General features: G+C 44.1%; 1 protein-coding gene across 1 annotated transcript in view; it reads right to left on the bottom strand.

Annotated features, from left to right (window-relative positions):
• The window catches only part of LOC102844893 (zinc finger protein 135-like), a 47,017-nt gene that overhangs the window by 23,648 nt on the left and 3,551 nt on the right, over positions 1 to 19,818 (bottom strand). Inside the window, exon 2 of the mRNA XM_006902842.1 lies at positions 19,261 to 19,445. Within this exon, the coding sequence (XP_006902904.1) occupies positions 19,261 to 19,445 (185 nt within the window). The remainder of the gene's footprint in view (positions 1 to 19,260; positions 19,446 to 19,818) is intronic.

Here is a 19,818-nt window from a genome sequence, read left to right as displayed (position 1 = left end):
AAAAAAAAAATCTAAATTAATAAAAATACAGAGTTTCTGGAAGACCCAACAAGCTAAACAGAGACGCAAAAAAAATACAATGTTGGACACCCCCACCCCTCCCTGCCCAGGACACTCTTGTCGTCCGTCCTTCCTTCCTTCCTTCCTTCCTTCCTTCCTTCCTTCCTCCCTCCCTCCCTCTCTCTCTCTTTTTCTATTTCTTTCTTTCTTTCCTTCTCTTTCTTTTTGTTTATTTCTCTCTCTCTCTCCCCCCCTTTTTTTTTCGCTTAATATCCACAGCCAAGAGGAGATAAATAGATTTTTTTTAGGAGAACCAACGCAGAGAAGACTATTCTGCTACAACTGCACTACTTGGCTGTTTCTGATCCAAAAATCCCCCCGTAAGCCAGAAGGCCAGGAATCTACTAAAAGGAGAAAGGTGGCTTGTCCTTTTTCTCTTTCATGCAGCCACAAATCTCCCTTGCTTGCTAGCCTGACACGAAATCGAGTTTTCCAAAAGCCACCTCTGTGTGGCTAAGCCTTTTCTTCCAACACGTTGGTCTTTTTTATCTTTGCTGTCTATTCCCGTCCTCAGGACTGATGTTTTTCAAGCCGTCTTTACACTATTTGTAGACATGTCAAGCCAGTAGACTTGGGGTGTGGGAGGGGAGCTCTCCAAATGCATCATTTTCTATTTCTGGCAACTGCACGCCCGTCCTCAGCCACTTCAAAGACTTGTGACATTTAAGCTCGCTGCATGGCATGCTTGGAGCACAGCTATAATCATGACTGACCAAAGAAAACATGCAAACATAACATTTCCATTCAGAGGCCCAAGGGCCAACGTAGTCAAAGGGCCCCCAGTCCTGGCCTGAATAGTCTTGCTTTCCCCCTAGCTTAATTTCCAACTGCTTCCAGATTTTGGTAGCGTGTATTTCAGCCTAGCAGACAAAAAGCTAAATAAACTATCTCTTTGGGTCCACACAAGAGTAGGGAAAGAGGGGACTTGGAAATGCAATTAAGAGCTATAGGAAGATGGGAATCTGAGTATAATCCCAGTACCCACTTGGCACGCTGATTTATTTATGCTGAATTCTGCCCCCCTCAGTTCAGGCAGGTAGCATACAGACACGTGCTACAGCATATCCCACTCTACCATAACCTGTGAGAGAGGCAGGGCGGGATTATTAATTCCCATTTTGCAAATGAAGAAACTGAGGAGACAGGTTGTGACAAGTTTTATAAGCCAAGTCCAGGGCCCCACCTCCCAGTTCCATGCACTTTCTACGTCACACGTGACACTGACTGCCCAGGTCTTTTATAAGCCAAGTCCAGGGCCCCACCTCCCAGTTCCATGCACTTTCTACGTCACACGTGACACTGACTGCCCAGGTCTTCCTGGACATTTCTTTTTCCTATCTCTTGATCTCAAAGTCACAGGAGAAGGTATCCAATGCCACCAAGTGTGCGTTCCATTTTCTGCACAGTGCAAACACAAGCCAGACAGGGGACAAAATGACATAGACACTGACTGTTTGCAGAATACGAGCTCCAACTCGCCTCGTCTCCTGGTCTGGTGGACGCATGCAATGCTCGATGCCTTTCTGAGGTCTTTATTGGATGGTTTTTTGCAGAAAATGTCAGAGACTCATTCTCTCAGTTTCCCCGGGAAGTTCGCAGCATAATTCCCGAGTTCTCCCGTAAAGGGACTTCTTTCCTCGTACTCGCATGCTGGTATGAGTTGCTGCCCCAATTTCTCCCCTCATTCTGAAGCTGTGTTTTGGTTCTGGGTATTCACTTTCCTTGCAAAATCTCTCTGCCATCACTTGTGCCTGTTTCTTATTCCCGTCCCAGGGTCCTAGCGGCGTCAAGTTCACGGCTCGCTGGGCACCTCCAGTTTCCTGGCCACACACCTGCCCCAAATCTCAGCATTAGATTCACTTTCAGCCTCTCATCCACTTTTCGTCCACCTCCATATTACATTAAGTAAACTTCTCTTTCACACCAACTAAAGACAATAGCAGCTTTGGTAACAAGAAGAAGGACTAGTCCCTTGAGAAATATGAAATGCATAAGAGGGCCTAGGCCTTTTCTTCGGAGTCTGTGACATTTTCTGCAAAAAACCTCCTTGGGTGGTTGTAACTTTCTAATTATGATTTATCGTCATTTCTGATTCCTTGTCTTTCTTCTCCTCTCTGCACTCAGAAAAAAACCACTTCTACCTAGACTTAAAAAAAAGAGAAGGGGGCCCATTCACCACAGACTATTCTAAATGCTAGGCTACCCATAAAAGCAGTAAAATGGGAAATTCACTGAAGGGAAGCTAGCCAGTGACAGAGGGGTGCGAGACGGTGCTGTGTCTAGCATAGAGTTTCCTAGGTCAAGCCATCAGAGTCCATTTCCTACCAACACAGGCACACAACTCTGAGAATTTTCCAAGGACACGTGCTTACAAGCATTCTGCACCATGAAAATCGTTTCAGTTCCCTGGGCTGCTGACTGTCTATTGATCCTATGTTTGTACTGACTAATGCATCTGTGTGTCTCATCTGTCCCTGGACCTTCCCCACGGTCTCCTGGCCTGCAAGCGTAGCGCTTGCAAGAGAGATTCATCTGCAAGAGAGATTCACGTACAAGACTACTGAGATCTGCGACTTCAACTCCCTCCACGGACGGATGGTGCTGTCAAGTCCAGCGTAACTCTATGCACAGGCGGCCTCAAACTGATGCAATAGAACCTACCAAAAAAAAAAAGTTCAGCACCAAAAAATAGTGTAGGCTCTTCGGCAAGGCAGATAAAGCCACCTCTGCTCAGGACCTGCCTCCATCTCGAGCACGGTATCCTGAACACACTTCTTGATCTAGAACAGGCTACCATAACCCTCCTTTTTTACAGGGCAGCGAGTTAATGACGTGGGTATGAAATGCTGACTCAAGCCTCCTCTTCCCGTCATCTATTGTGTGGCTGGTGTTGCGTCCCATCATGTTGGAATCAACCCACAGCTGACACTCCTGCTGCAGGTTTTCCGAGGCAGGTAATCTCCTTGGAGGAGACTGTCTATCCTTCTCCTGAAACTCAACTTGGTCTGCATGACGAGTCTTGAAATTTCCATATCGTGGTGGGTGACAATGCCAACTATGGCTTTGGAATTTCAAGTCACAAATGCTGGAATTAAGTTTCCATGAAGTTTCTAGACCAAGGAGCAAGACTGGTAATTGACTTCTACAAAAACAGGCTTTTGAAAACACGATGGATAACAGACGAATGTAGTGGGATATAGAGCGGGAAGTCGAGCCACTCAGGTGACAAGACACTGAAAACGCACCAGCTAAGGGAAGAGATACCTACTCCAAGTTTTGTCTGGGTCCTGGTGCACTGAAGGACCTGCAGGTGTGATGGGAATAAAAATGAGGAGAAACGGCCGTACTTTAATAAAAGAAACGTGAAATGTATAAACTATAAATCAGGGAACACTGGAAGTTGTCCAAAATGAAAGAGAACGCATCAAGATCAACGCCCTAGGGGGGAAAGATGGATTGATATCGGCCACTTTGATCAATCGTAAGACCTACTGTGCTGGAAATTATAAGTGAAGACGTACGCAGCTATGCACCAATGAATGAATGGAAATCCAAAATCTCTGTAAACGCTCATTCAAATAAAAAGAAAAACGGTGTCACATTGATTATGCAAAAGAGCATTTCACAGAGAAACTATGGTACATTCCCACAGTGAAATAGTACGCAGCACTAGAAAACAAAGAACTCATAAAACTCAACAAGAGAACTCTGTATCTGGGCCAAATAGTGTCAAATACCGTTTTTAACCCTGACAGTTTAAGTGGATGTTTAAAGGTGCATTTTTCATTTTAACATGGAAAATAATTTTTGTTTTTCAAAGCTATAAACTAGAGTATGTAATTCTTCCGATGACTTGCGCACAATTAATTGGTATCCCAAAGCTGTCAGTGCTTGCAAGCTATGGTTCTAAATGCACTAAGAATTTTGAAGCAAATCTACCTTAGAAAAACTTTTGGCATTGTATTTTTTAAAAAAAATTTAGGAGTTTATTTAAATAATTGTGTGTTAAATGCTGTATCTGGAAAGATGTTAGTATCTTCCCTTAAATATTTAATATGTTTCTCATTTAAAATCAAATATTGTATAAAAATGATTTGTTGGAAAAAGCTTAACATGCACTATTTATAGTACTTTGCTGTTAACAGGCACTATTCTGAAACTAAATTTATTTTTGTTCAGTGAACATAAGTTTAGATTTTAAAGTTGGTAGATAATTTATCTCCACTACTATTTTTTTTAAAAACTGTGACAAGATTAACAGGGAATACTTTTATTTGAGAATGTACTAATGTAGTTTGTGGCTACAACTTCTTGGAATTCAAGTGAAAGCTCAACTTTTACTAAGAAAAATTCCATTGGGTATTTTCCAGTGCTGTTTCATTTTAGAAATGTGTTTGGCATTCATTTGCAGAATAATTGCTTGACAAAGGGAGTATTACCAAAAATGTTCAGAGATAAACTTGATTTTAAGTTTAAGAAAATATTTATCAAATGCATGTATTATTAAAAATTTTTAAAAATTCCCTAAGAACTTTTTCATTAAATAGTCTTAGAGGGTATATGCTTTCTAGAACTTGTTTTCGTTAATATGTACTGTGATGTAAAGAACATATTTTGTATGCAAAACATAGAACTTGAGTTATGGTTAAAAAATACATTATATTGTCTAGGGATTCCAGAGAGTTTAATGCTGATATAACTATATCTAGTATGTAGTTTATGTTGTGAAGCGTTGCCTTTGTAATATATGAATAAAAAAAATAACACTTTCTAATGAAAAAAAAACAAACTCAACAAGAGTGCCTCTGGAAGACGTTATACTGAGTGAAATAGCTTAGTCACAAATGGACAAAGACTGCTTCATATCCCTGTTATAAAACAGGACTGACATGCAAGGTGGGAAGGAAAATAGGAAAAAACTAGCTAGATAATGAAGACTGCATTCGAATAAATGACCAAAACAGCTGTTTAACAGCAACTAGTAGGATTACACATTATACACATAACAACAATCCCAAAAAATGTGTACCTTGCAAAGTGAACTAGGGGTGTGGGATCGAGGAAGTTGCACAACAATAAATGAAAATTTTTTTTAAAAAAAAGGGAGCTCTGGTGGCCTAGTTGCAAGACAGTGCACTGCAATCCCAGAGGTATGTGGTTCAAATCCACCAGATGCTCTGCTGGAGAAGGAGGGGCAATCTCCTCCTGGACCAGTCAGGTCTGATTAGTCAGTACACACACACAAAAATTAATTAAAAAAAAAAGACCGTAAAGTGAGGGGAGGAAGAGGGAGAAAAATATGCAACACTGGATTTTTCTGTAAACTGTAGTCAAAATAAAAATAAAGTGTATTTAAAAAAAAAAACAGAAATGTGAAATCTGCTACTAGACTGTTTTCAAAGAAGATTATCTATTGGAATTTTTTAACTGACTGTATTTCCCCTCAAATATTTATTCTTCTTTATATTGTGAATTTCACCAAAATGTCAGTCCATGTCTAGAGAAAATTTTAAAAAATTAAAGATTATGAAGAACAATGTTGTGAATGGTTAGATAGTATTTAAACACCTAAAAACGGACCCCCCCCCCTTTGAAAGATTTAATTTGTTTTCACATTGGGTATTTTGAGTTGACTCTCTTGCAAGGGAAGCCTGAAGAAGGACTTGAAAAGGAAGTGCAGCCTGAGGTGTGAAAATGAAAGTGCAGAGTGAAGCAGGGAGGGCGAACGGGCCAGTTTGCAGTCCGTGAAAAGGCTGCATCTCCTGGTAAGTCCCTACTAGAAACAGGGATTGTTTTGGGGAATTTCTTCATCAGGGACACGTGCCACAGAATATGTCTCATGTGGAAAAATAATTCTATCTCCCTTGTAAAGTGTATGCTAAAAAATATCCGATCTTAGTTAAGGTTAGAGAATGTCACTGAATTAATGGCAGAAGCAGTTTAGTAGAATCTCTTGGTCTCTCCAAAAATTGTCAGTTGCCGGGACCAGCTTTGGGTTGGGGAACGTTTGAAAATGGGCTGCGAACCTGGGTTCGTGGATGCTAAGATATTCTCTGAGCCTCGGTGAAAAGCAGTCTTTGGCAGTACACACTGAAGGGCCAAGCTCTACGTCTTTAAGAGACAAAGATAAACCAAAACTGTGCAGAGAGAAGCCGCCTCCTCTCCTCCTCCTCCTCCCTCAGTGGTTTCCTGCTATTCAGAGACTGTTTTGATGATGTCCATGTTCAGGCAGGCAGCCGGGGAGCCCATGCCTTCTGACCAGGGGGAAGATTTATTCATTGTCCACATCAGACTTTGCCTTTGTTAAAGGACCTTTAGCCGAGTGGCTGCAAACCCCTTTGACTCTTGGCCTCCTTGAATCTATAGTGAATATATCCCCCTGATGATGTGATGCATTTAGACCCTACGTATGGGACCCTCTGTCTCTTCCACGGTGCGTATGTTTGACAAGAATGCTATAAAGATCAGGCGACAGCCCATGGGACTCCTCAAAAAGAAGTCTTGAGTTAGAAATAATACTGATCACACGCACGGGCAGTTGTGCAGATTTAGTTCCTCAGCTGAGTCAGAAGACAGCCAAGGTATTAGAGACTGGAAGAAAAGCTCCAGGTCCCTGGAAACAGAGGATGGGACACCTGTACCATTTTTTGTTGTCTGTCTTCAAGGGCCTACAGAATCTTTAACTGAGTTTCTGAAGAAAATGGCTCAAAAAAAAAAAAGAAAAAAGAAAGGGAAGGGGCAGATTCCCCACGCCCAGGCTACGGAGAATCTTTGGAAAGATCTAGCACTTCAAAGATGCCAGCAAAGAGGCTCTAAGGTGATCCGGGACATTCAAGTCCGAGCCTGTCAGAAGGCTGGCTCAGAAAAAGTGATAAAAGTGTTCAGGGCATGAGGACAACGATGACTGAAGGCCAAAGCACGACCTGAAAGGTTTCAGATGTGGGCGGCGCGGGCAGAGGCCAAGCCAGGGCGGCCAAAGCAGGGAGAGGCGCTCAAGCAACTGCAAGTCCCCCTTGGAGATCTAAAATGCACACGGACGGAAGTGTCGTGGGAGGGCAAACAAAAAATGGGGGGCCAGCCAACGAGGGCAGGTCCAACTGACCGGCCTTTCCCCGGGAAGCCCTGGGCCGGACCTCTCAGCAAACACAGGGAGGTAACGGGCACAGGTGTGAACTGCAATACGGGGTCCACGACCTCAAGGGACGGCTGCATATCAGCACCTGGAAAGAAGAGACTTGATCTAGCAGGTACTGGTGATTGATTCGCTATGGATTGCATCCGACACGTGGACTGTGAATAAGGATGTCAGAAAAGGAACGGAGGCCTTGGAGCTGTGGTGCTGGAGAAAACGCAACGAACACCCCAGCAGGGTTGTGTCGTCTGCAGAAAGCAGGTGGTTGATGACTCTGCCACCAATCCTGATGCCACATTATTCCTCGTGCAGCCCAGCGTCCCAAATGATCAACAGATCTGCACACAGTATGATTGTGAAAATCACCTATCAAGGACGGTCTCAGAAGAGACACGTGGTGGACAGAGACCCTCATTTCTTCCTGGTTCCGTAGCTGAGTAGATGACCCAAACTTGGCCAACCTGAGTGTCACAGCAATTGTCTTTACCAGGGTCGACTGGACAAATAAAACAGCCGTATTCCTTCCAATAAGGTATTACAAATGTTCCAAAGAACAGCCTTCAAGCTGATAGCTATTTCATACATGGTTTCTTCCACAGTAAAGGTATTTATTGTGAAACCAAATTACTGCCTAGTACTTTCCACCCCTCATCTGTCAGCTCAACAAGCTCAAGTATTGGTGGTCACAGTTTTAGGGGAAAGAACTAAAGAATGAATAGTATTAGTGCTTCAGCGTATGTGGGGAATATGCTAAAAACAGCTGAGACTTCAAGGATCAAGCTGTCTTGAACCACAATCGAGTGCTTTCTTTGCAGGATTGCAAAAAAGCCTTTGAAAGCTGTACTCATTCCTTTGTGACTCTATCCCTGCTCATTTTGATTTGTCAGGACCAAGGAAAGGAGGCGGCTGACGAGTTATTTTCTTCTGTTTTTCAACACGCCGGAGCATCACATGAACTTGTTCCTCAGAATTCTTCTAGCTTGCATAAACACTTTAAAATTATCAAACACCAGACTACAATGGTTTTTTTACATCCTACCCTCAATGTCCAAAACTCTGCACTGCCATTTTCCGTCCTGGGGGTACAATCTCAGGGGCTTAAAAGCTCCAGAAATGTGGCAAATGAATGTCACTCCTGAGGCTTCCTTGGGGAAATTGTGTTTAAAACATCTAAGTATTGACATTTGACTTTAAAACAATCGTGGCCGCGTGCCAAGCGGGTCAGCTATGAGGCGGATCTAACTCTATGGTACATAACAACCTGGGACCTCAGGCACAACTTAATTTACATTTCTTAAATCTTTATACTTTACATGTTTTAAATCTATCTGAAGATTTTTTATAACTGTTGCTGAAAGGCACTGGGACAGGAAAACGGAAGAAAAAGGCAGGTTTATCCACAGGTGTGGAGGAAATCTCCTGAGAACACCAGGAAAAAGCTGCTTCTTTTCTTTGCTTATCTGCGGAAGAGGGTATGCACCTGTTTCTACAGCTGAAGAGGAAAACCTTATCATGTCAAAGCAACCTTTCCTGAAGGCACACAGACAGCAAACAGAACTCCCAGTGCAAGAAATGAGGAAGCTAAGGTTGAAACAGCAGAGATAAGAGGAAAGCAATGATGAGGGCTTACACAGCTGAGCTTGTGCCTTGCGGCTAGCTGATTTCGATCAAGACTCTGTAACAGCAGCTGCAAAAACCTGCTCCAACTATCTGTTCTGTCTGTGCAGCAACGGCATGTCCATGTGCCTTCCTGCAGCAAAAGCTGAAGAACAGTACTGGGCCTGTGGACCGGGCGTTCCCACTGTAAGACCTTTCCCGTGGCTCCAACACAGCCCCCGAGATATACAGGAGTCCCCCCAAACGGGTCCCCGGCCCTCATGTGGTTCTGTCAAGCCGTCAAGCTGCTTGTGACTCGTAGCAACCCTATACCAGCTCTGAACCCGGCTCTATTCTGAGTTCATTGGCTCTGACACACCTACTCCCTTCATCCCAGTCACTCGGTCCATGCATCTCATCCAGGGTCTTCCTCTCTTGCTCTGTCCCTCCACCCTGCCAAGCATGTTATCCCTCTCCAAGGACTAGACCCCTCTTGCAACATACACAAAATATGTCAGTTGAAGCTTCAGAATTTTTTACTTCCAATGAGCAGCTTGGTTTCACCCGCTCCAGGGTGAATCTGTTTGTTTTCTTGGCAGTCCATTGTGTATTCGATACTCTTCTCCAGCACCACAGCTCAAAGGCATCAACTCTCCTTCTGTCATCCCTCGTCACTGTCCAGTTTTTTGCATCCACAGTGAGTAACTGTGAAGACCGTGGGCCTGGATCAGGTGCACCTTAGTCTCTAGGATGATATCATTGCTCCCTGGAACTCTGGAGACGTTCCTAACAGCAGACTTTCTCAGTGCAATTTCCCTAGTCCAACATGACCTAATAGTACTCCTAATGTGAGAAAAAAGGCAGCTTGGTGTCCAAAACTAGTAATAATGTATTTATATTAAATTCCACATGTGGATGGCCCATCCAGGGTAGCATCATTTTCCTTTTTTTTTTTTAAATCATTTTACTTTTTTGGGGATTAAAATCTATAGATGAATGTAATGATACTATAAATATTGTTGTTGGGTGCCCACGAGTCAAGGCCAGCTCACGGTAATACAATGACAAGTATATCTGAACCGCTTCCTATCCTGCCCATTCTCACACTTTCTGACACCCAAGAAGCCACTGCGGCAATTACACTGTCCATCCACCTGGTTGAGGGTCTCCCATGCCTCTGCCGTCCCTCCACCCTTCCCGGCATCACGTCCCTCTCCAAGGAATAGCCCCCCTCTCCTTGCAACATGCCCGAAGCATGTGACATGAACTTCACGAAACTACAAACAGTTCTAGAATAAAAATACCAAGATCACTGGGAAATGGGTGATGTGCCCCTGTGGTCTGTGCATGCATAAGGAAAAAAACAGTCCATTAGGCACAGAGACCAACTGAGGCCCAGGCCACTTTCTACAAAGTGGACATTTCAAATGAAAGCATATCTGAAAAGAAACAAAACCAAAGCCAAAAAAAACCTGCACATCATGAGGCAATGGGACCATTATTAACTGTGTTTCACGGGGACACCTGGTTTGAAGAGAGACCATCCGAGCTCTGGTGGCCGAGTGGCAAGAAGCTGCACTGCAATCCCAGAGGTGAAGGGTTCAAATCCACCAGATGCTCTGCTGGAGAAGGAGGGACCATCTCCTCCTGTAACACATCTGATTTGATGATACACCCACAAAAAATAATATAATTTTTTTTAAAAAAAGAGACCATCTAAGGATACTATAAGCTGTTGTTCTATTATAAAAATAAGTGTCATTATCAAGATTTAGAATCTAACGGATCAGATCTTATGAGCTAGCACGGTTCTTGGGACTCTGGGTTTAGTCCCCCGATGTCTTGGTGACAGGCATAGACTTGGAGAAACATGACCTGTGCAAAAACATCATACAGAAATTGGGGATTCCTTCCCCGAAAGCCAAAATACAGCACAGGTACATTAAAAAAAAAACAAAAAACCACAAAAACCAAATATTAGTAATACGAGATCTGGGCACATGACTGATCAGAAAGAATTCCATACAGAGATCCTGTTTTCAATATTCCTTTTCGAGCTGGATGTTTGTGGCCTCACAGAGAAGGGGGAGAAGAAGAAGAGGCGTTCTCACAAGCACGTCTCTGCAGTGGGATTTCAGCAGAATGACCCCGGGCATTGCACGGGATCTAGGGAGGTGACGTGAAGGACGTGGGACCCCCCACCACCACCAGACGTTCACACTGAAATCAGGCTTCACAGAGTCATCCTACTGCATCCAGAAAACATAAAACTTCCCCAAACAAGCTGCTGCCACTTTAAAAAAATCTACAGACCCAATGAATGGAAATCCAAAACCTCTGCTAAAAAAAAAAAAAATAGAATAAAAAAAAAAATAAAAAATTATAAAAAAAAATCTACAGACCCTTAAAAAAATACATAAAAAATCTACAGACCTTTAATGTGCACGACAACTAAGAGATGATTATCAAATAAAACTGTCAAAAAAGAAACCCACAAAATATTGTTATCATGGCCGTTTCTAATAAATGGCAAGGGAACGGGAATAATTTGACACTCAATTATCAAGAACGTCTTTTACAAAAAAGAATAAAAAAAAAAAGTTTGTCTTTTATATCCTTGCTTAACTCCTTCTGAAATTCAAGCCAAAAATCTTGAACGTGTTATAATTCGGATTAAAATGTCCGGATTAGGGCTCCTTGGTAATTTAACAGGCGCGTGGCAAGTCAATCTCTTTGTATTTTGAAAGTGGTGTTTGACAGAGAGTTGCACAGAGTGAAAAAAGATTTGTTGGCGTGTTGGCGACAGGATTCAGTTCTCTACAGGTTGCTGTAACAAAATCGAAGGTTATTCAAGGTAGTAGCCAAATCTCTTCCTTTCTAAAAAATTTCTCAGTACCTGCTTCTCATTCTTGGAGTTTACAGCGTTACTTTTGATCTGTGGTTTGCACCTGAGCTAGCAAAGTTATGTGACTGGGGAACATGTTAAACCCTTACAATTAGAACACAAATTGTCTTGTCACAATAATAAACTGAATTTTGCATACGCGCTTTGCATTATAGTGCTTTCAAAGATCCCTGCCATCACATGAAGGCTCCTTTGATAGGAATTTTGACTCCCAATACTACGGCTGAAGTCAAGCACGGAAATGAAGTTGTATTTCTCTGGCTTTTACTCCTTCTGGTATGTTCTGATACGCTTGGGACTCAACACACAGGAGCCCTGACACCTGCTCTAGCCTGTGCCCACTTGGCTGTCTCTGACACACCTACTCCCACTACCCCAATCAATAAATCAATGAATGCATGTCAACGAGGGTCTCTCTGTCTTCTGCTGTCCCTCCACCCTCCCAAGCATGATGTCCCTCTTCAAGGACTGTTCTCTCCTTGCAACATGTCCAAAGTATGTCAGACGAAGCCTCAGAATCCTTGCTTCCAAGGTAGCAGCCTGGATGCTGCAATACCTAGGGATGCTTTGGGCAGAATAACAAATGTTCCAAGAATCATTAAATGAAGACGGAAGGAGTAGATAGAGTCACTGTACCAACAGGAATTGGCTGACACAGAAGGAATTCACGAATTATCGTATGACCAAGAGCCTGTGGTGATGACGGAACAAATTCAAGACTTCTGATATAAATAGGAAGAATGCCCTTAATCAATGCCAATTTTTGCATCCGCATCCTATTTGAAGGAATATGGTGCCTCTTTGCTTGTTTTAATCATTCTGATTGTTTTATTTGTTGTCTGCAAGTGTCTCTGGGAATCTGCAGGCATAGATATAAAGTCTAAACCTTTGGCTACCGAATCGATCTGCAGGTGGCTTTTAATCTGTGCATATTTTCCTCCTGCACCTGGGATACCTGCTTAACGTGCTCTTGAAGGACCTAGTTTATGAGACACTCTAGGACTTTCTCCAGTTTCTCATCTCCACCCCCAGTTTCTGCTGAAATTGCTGGAGTCCATTATTTCAGTGTGGCATTTCACTCCTGAAATTTAATGAGCATGGCTATTTTGACGTTTTTCCAGTAATCTTACTTGGAATGTGTGTGTTATCTTTGGGTCAGCATCTATCAGAATAAGTCATACTCAACTTGAAGGCTCATAACATCAACAACATGGGTATATTCCATTTTAGTAAATACTACCCAACAGGTTTTTTTTAAAAAATGGTTATTAGCCATTTAGACCCCAAATATGCGTATTCAGGAGTTGCAAATGCTGCTTGTATGTACAACGTCTTGGTGGTGCGTGCACGCCATTTTTCTTTGCAGCCGTTGTGCTGAGGTCACCTGGGTTTGCTGTGACACTGAACCTGGTGCCCTCAGGGTCTTAAATACCATCATGGAGGTGAGCTCTGGTGGCCTAGCGACAAGAAGCTGCAGTGCAATCTCAGAGGTGCGCGGTTCGAACCCACCAGATGCTCTGCTGGAGAAGGAGGGACCACCTCCTCCTGGACCAGACAGATCCGATTTGACGGTGCGCAGACACACACACTAAAAAAATACTAAAAAAAATTTTTTTAATTGCATAATGGAATAAATGTGCACTTGACCAGGAGGGACCAGTCCTTGGAGAGGGACATCACGCTTGGGAGGGTGGACACGGGATAGATGGAGGAGGAGATGGATTGAGTCGGTGCCTGGACCAACGGGATTGGGTCTATGGGAGAGGGTGAGATTGGTGTGTGATAGGGCAGAGTTCAGAGCTACTGTACACAGATTTGCTATCAATCACAGAGGACTCAATGGCACAGAACAACAACAATAATCTCTGCCTGACTCAGATTCACGGTCCGTTTAATCCCGTGTTCTGCATTTAACAGCTGGTTCATGAATACAGAGAACAGAAGTGTTGATATCTTGGAACTGGGATGTTGGAAAGGAAAATTGAAAAAAAGAATACAGTATTTCTTGAATTAAGTGCAGCTAACAGAGTGCTTCTCGGAGGCAAACACTGCAAAGCTTTGTCTTGCAAACTAATAAGATGTGTATAAAAGTCCAAAAAGGGAAAGGCTTGGGGCAGGGAGGTCGAGGGTGGGAAGCAGAATGAAAAAATGATGGGGTCGCATATTTTGGTGGTAAAGGGTGAAGGAATTAAGATCGAATGGGGACTTGAAAAGATGCTATGTGGATTTATGGACATGAATTTCACAAAACCTAACGTATGGGATTGAGGACATCAAACACAGTATGAAACACAACCGATACGAATCAAACACAATGTGTACCGATTTCGTCTGCAAAAACTAACATTTTTAAACCAAATATGATTATAAAATATGATGTTAAAAAAAAGAGATTCCTTTTCATTAGAACAACAGCAGCCAAGTTTAAGGAGACCTCAGACAGCACATGGAATGCAGAGATTGGAACTCACATACCCTCCTGGTGGTTTGGATTCACATACACTCCTGGTGAGATAGAAAATGGAGCAATTGCTATACAAAGCAGAGTACTACGTGTTATAAAAAGACTTTCCAAAAACTACAGACTTAGTCACAGAACGTGATCTACGATCGGCGGTATCAAACAAGTGCCAAACAATCAGGTGATTTAAAATGTCAGCATTTAGGGGACCACTGATTCCAGGGGCTGATACGCATATAAGTTCCTCTCAGCCCAGTCACAACCACCCTTGGGGATCATTTGAGACATGACGTCCTTAATCTGTGTTTTTTCCCCTCCAGAAAAGCTCTGCGTGTCCCACAAAATTTGCTGGCTGTGTCGAGCTATATATGTAGTAAAGGAAGACACAAAATCCTGTATCCTGAGGCCCTCAGCAAGTGTGGCGTTAGGAAGCCAAATGAATCTTGCTTTGCTGCCCTTCAATTCTACTTCGGGATGCAGCAACATGTCTATTGCTTCTTGATGACTTTTTCACAAAGGCCTTTACATTTGGAAGAGACTTTCCCAAAAGCCTATGTTATGGTCCAGCTTAGAGCAGGGAGCACAGAAAACAAGTGTGTCACAGAAAGTACTATCTGCCGGCGCTTCTAGAAATGCAACGGCTAGCTTTAAAAAAGTGTGTGCTTTGCTCTGAATTTAACATTCCATGGGAACTCTTCCCAACATTGCAAGGACGCACAAAAGAATCAAGAGTTTGGTCTTGTAAAAGGGGTTGTTGTTGTTGTTCTGTGCCATCGAGTCGTTTGCGACTCATAGCGACCCTATGGACAACAGCCCTAAACTCCACTCTGTCCTGTGCCTAATCGCATTGCCTCTGACACTCCCATCCCTATTACCCCAGTCACCGAATCAATCCATCTCATAGAGGGCCTTCCTCTCCTGCGCTGTCCCTCCACCCTCCCAAGCATGATGTCCCTCTCCAAGGACTGGTCCCTCCTGGCAACATGTCCAAAGTATGTCAGACGGAGCCCCAGAATCCTTGCCTCCAAGGAGCAGCTTGGTTTAATCCTCTCCAAGATGAATCTGTTTGTTTTCCTGGCAGTCCATGGTATTCTCAGTACTCTTCTCCAGCACCACAGCTCAAAAGCATCCACTCTCCTTCTGTCCTCCCTAGTCATTGTCCAACTCTCTGATGCATAACAGGTGATTGCAAAGACCATGGCCTGTAGCAGGCGCACCTTAGTCTCCAGAGAGACACCATTGCTCTTCAGTACTTTGGAGAGGTCCCTAACAGCAGACTTTCCCATGGCAATGCGCCTTTTAATTTCCTGGCTGCTGGTGCCAAGACTGTTGACTATGGAGCCAAGCAAACTAAAGCTGTGAACAATCTCAATCTCTTCACCATCCATCCTGACGCTGCCAGTTGGTCCAGTGGTGAGAATCTTTGTCTTCTTGACATTGAGCCTCAGTGCAGACTGAAGGCTGTAAAAGGGGCAGTGTACGCAAAAACAACAAAGCCCTTGTCTCACAGCTTCTTACCCCGAGGACACCAGAGCTACCACCTCTTGGTGAAAAGTCACAAGGCAACTCCTAGGGAGCTCTGGTGGCCTAGTGGCAAGAAGCTGCCCTGCAATCCCAGAGGTGCGCAGTTCGAATCCACCAGATGCTCTGCTGGAGAAGGAGGGGCAATTGCCTCCCGGACCAGTCAGATCGAATGACGGGACATGCACAAAAGTTCATAAAAATAAAATTAAAAAAAAGAATAAAAAAAGCTAACTCATACACAAGACTCTTTGAAGTATTCCTTGTTGTTTTTTTGGGGTTTTTTTTCGCTTTCATGATTGATATTTTAGTAGTTGTTTTTTTTTAAATTCCTTGTTGTGTACTATCCATGCAACAAATTTGGATATATTTACTAGCTTCTGGGTTTTTGGGTAGCTTGTTTTTCTCGCTGTTTCCTAATGAATCAGATCCAACTGCAACAGGAGGAGATTATCCCTCCTTCTGCAGTAGAGAATTTGGTGGATTTGAACCGTCGGCCTTCACGATTACAATGCAGCTTTTTGGACACAAGACCACAAAAGAGCCCGCTTTTTAAATTTTTTTTTTTTTAATTTTTATTATTTTGTGTGTGTGTGTGCCGTCAAATCGGATCTGACTGGTACAGGAAGAGACCGCCCCTCCTTCTCCAGCAGAACATCTGCTGGATTTGAACTGCACACCTCTAGGATTGCATTGCTTCCTGCCACTAGGCCCCCAGAGTTCTGTTTAAGTATTTTTTCTCTGAGAAAAAGGCCATGTGTCCTGTGAGACACCTGCGAGGGTGCACAGAAATGCATCTTCACGTGTCCCTAAGCTCTAACACAGTGTGACAGAGAATTGTACTTTGAGGGTAGTGGGGAGAGGAAACAGTGTCTGAAGAATTCAGACACCGAAGCTCAGCCTCCGTACTTAGAGGTCATCTGTATTGAGGCTTAGAGGATCAGGAAACTGGCCGTCAACACGCCGTAGCATAGTCCAGTGTGGGAATGTGAAGCCCCCGCCCGGTGTCAGCTGACAGTCCCTGAGGACATTGTGCTGCGTGATGTATCTCAGTCAGAAAGGGACAAATACTGCACGGCACCGCTGTGATCCAACAGTACAGACATGGGGGTGGGGAGAGCACGTGAGGAGTGTGTAGCTAATAAACATTACAGCAGATGAAGGAAGGAATATAGAACGAGGCGTGAGATGTTTTACAACAATCTGGAGCAACTGAGGCATTGCCGCCGCGGCTAGAAAGAGAGGGGGGGAAATGTGCAACGATAAATAATTTTAAAAAAGAAAAAAGCAAGCAACATATCGAGCTGCATCAATTCCAAACGACCCAGCTATCGCACTGCTGGGAATATATTAAAATAGACCCCGAGAAAATGAGAACGAAGGCATAGAGAATTGTACACGAGTGTTCAGAAAAGCATCATCCAACATCACAAGAACACTGAAATGGCCCAAATGTCCAACCACAATGGGAAGGGATTGGGAAATCACGACGCACTCACACGTTGGAATAAGACGCATCATGCAGGAACAATGATTTTGTAAATTCCTGCCCAACGTGGACAAGACGGAAGAGCATTATTCTACGTGAACTCAATCCCATGAGGATAAACACTGGATTAAGACCATAATTGCAGAGAGAGTATGAGAATCCCGGCGATGGGACCAGAGGGGTGAGGACGGTCTGGAGAAGTGGAGGTTAATCAGAGGGTCACATAATTTTGTTGGGTGGAGGAGAAAGAAACGGGAAAGATCTGGTGTGGAAAACACAGTATACAACTTTTGGAAATAAACCAGTATAAACATTTTAAAATTTCTTTCTTTTCTTATTGTGTACCACCAAACTGGAGATTACCCCTCCTTTTCCAGCAGAGCATCTGGTGGATTTGAACGGCACGCCTTCAGCATTGCGGTGCAGCTTCTTTTGCACTAGGCCACCAGAGCGCCGTAAATATTTTGTTTAAAAAAATAAAAAGAAGCAAGCTATGTATAGAAATGAAGGGCCTCCTTTGCGTACAAGGGTCTCAGGATGTCTTGTAGCAATACTGGGCACTGCCACAGCTGTCAGCCTATGTTCCCAGTGCGAAAAGAAAGCTTCCTGGGACTTACCTCATGTCCACCCATCTTCTGGAGGTCTCAGGGTATTTGGGCTCTAATCTCCCAATGCCATTTCAGGGAGACGGATGCAGGTGTAAGGTCTGGAAGCCGGATCCTGGCCTGTTTCACAACGGAGGCATCATGTCTGGCCCTCCCCGGGCAGGAGAAATTCTCAGCAGGGATTTCTTCACCTTAAGATTCAGAGGTGCGTGGGCTGGCCGAGATCTCCACTCACCTGTCCTGGTGGCTGAAACAGAAGGATGGGGAGGAGAGAGAGTTCAGTGACAAAGAGTGGCAGGTTTGTGCATACTTTTAGGGGTTACTATAAGACTCCAGTGCGTGTATCTGCATTTAAGGTGTCACAGGCTGCAGGCACTAGCTCTTTTCCATGCTGTTCCAAGAGCCTATTCTTTGTGGCAACTACAGGACAGCTGTTGGAATCGACTTAGGCCGAACCACGAGGTAGCACCAACCAAGTGCTCAAATGCATAACTCTTTTTTTTGCACCCACAAAAATCCCTGATTCTCCCAGAGCGCTTCTGAGGTTGTGATGCCCCCCCTTTTTTCCTACCTGGACGCCCCTTGTGGATTTGTTTTTAACTGTCAGAATCACATCTTTTAGGATTAACACCTTGATTCTGTATAGATTGCACCACCTCCTGACCCCCTAGAAGCCACCAAGGAGAAGCAGATCACACCCACTCCATGCCTGAGTCATTTTTCAGACTGCAATGACCTGACATCAGCTGTTTTGTGATTGCAAATCCCCCCAAAAGTAAAGAGGAGACCGCTTAGCTTTTCCACAAAGAGCTAGATGGTGCATTTGAACTGCCAGAGAGTGTAACCGTGCATGACTTTGCAGAAAAATTCGTCTTAATGACATCTTCCCATCCCCTCACCCCCGATCCTGTCCCTGCTGGATACACTGACCCTCCCACCTTCTGCTAGGAGCCTGGGGACCCACGCTGAAGCGGGGTCACCCCCACCTTCGGACACTGATCCCTCATCAATGGGCACATGCACAGTTCGGTAAAGTGCTGGCAGAGATAGATTTAAAAAGAAAAAAAAAATAAAAATTGCTCCAGCACATGCTCTGCTGTAGAAGGTGGATGTAATCTCCTCCTGTGCCAGTCAGATCTGCTTTGACGGTACACGTAAAAATTACACAATAAAAATAATTACAAAAATAAATGAAAAAGGGAAAACATTGCAATGTGAATTCTACGGACAGTGACGACCAGCGAGGTCCAAAAGGGCTTAAACATTAAAAATCTTGCACATCAGAGAGGATTTTTATCCATTTTCTAAAGGAAATCGATGCCACCGGGTTCCCGAAAACCCTTCTTTTGCGCATGGGGGGAGGGGAGGTCCCCCCCATCTCGATTTGGTTTGTAAACGTGCTAACACCTTATAAGCTGTCCAGCTGCCTTTCTGAACGATCCCGCACCTCCCGGCCCTCGCAATAATTTGCATTATTTTGCAGATTGTTACCTTTGAGCGACAGTGTGTCCGATGCAGAACCAGGCGCGCCGGAGCCGCAGAGCCAAGACGCGGCCGCCGCTTCTGCGGCGGCAGGAAGGTCCCGAAGCTCCGGGAAAGGCGGCAAAACGGGGGGGGAGAAGCTCCCTGGACCCCAGCAAAAAAGGTTGAGGGTCACTCGAGCCTGAAATACGCCGCTGGGGACACAAAAAAGCTCGGTTTACGCCCAAAACGGAGCGAGACAAAGGGCCCCGCAGACCGCGGAGGGCACTTCCGGTGGGTGCAGCCCCGAAAGGGGTCCGGCCCGGAAATGCACAGCGCTCGACATTCAGTTCCGTGGGCATCAGTGGTTCCCATGGGAACTGGAGCCAAGATGATTCATTCCTTCCTTCTGCAGGGAAAGGGCTGGATTTTCTCCCATTCACTGAGTCACGGATGTTGATCGTGACTGTCACAACGAAAGCGCAGAGAAAGTGAATAGATGTGTCTCTTTGTGCAAAGGGAACACTTTGCTAAGTTTATTTATTCCATCATTTCAATAACCCTTCATAAATACTAATGCATATTTAG

This window comes from Elephantulus edwardii, unplaced genomic scaffold (assembly GCF_000299155.1).
Source record: "Elephantulus edwardii isolate Elephantulus edwardi_28Jun2011 unplaced genomic scaffold, EleEdw1.0 scaffold00462, whole genome shotgun sequence".
NCBI classification, from domain to species: Eukaryota; Metazoa; Chordata; class Mammalia; order Macroscelidea; family Macroscelididae; genus Elephantulus; species Elephantulus edwardii.
This window is presented reverse-complemented; position numbering and strand designations above follow the sequence as displayed.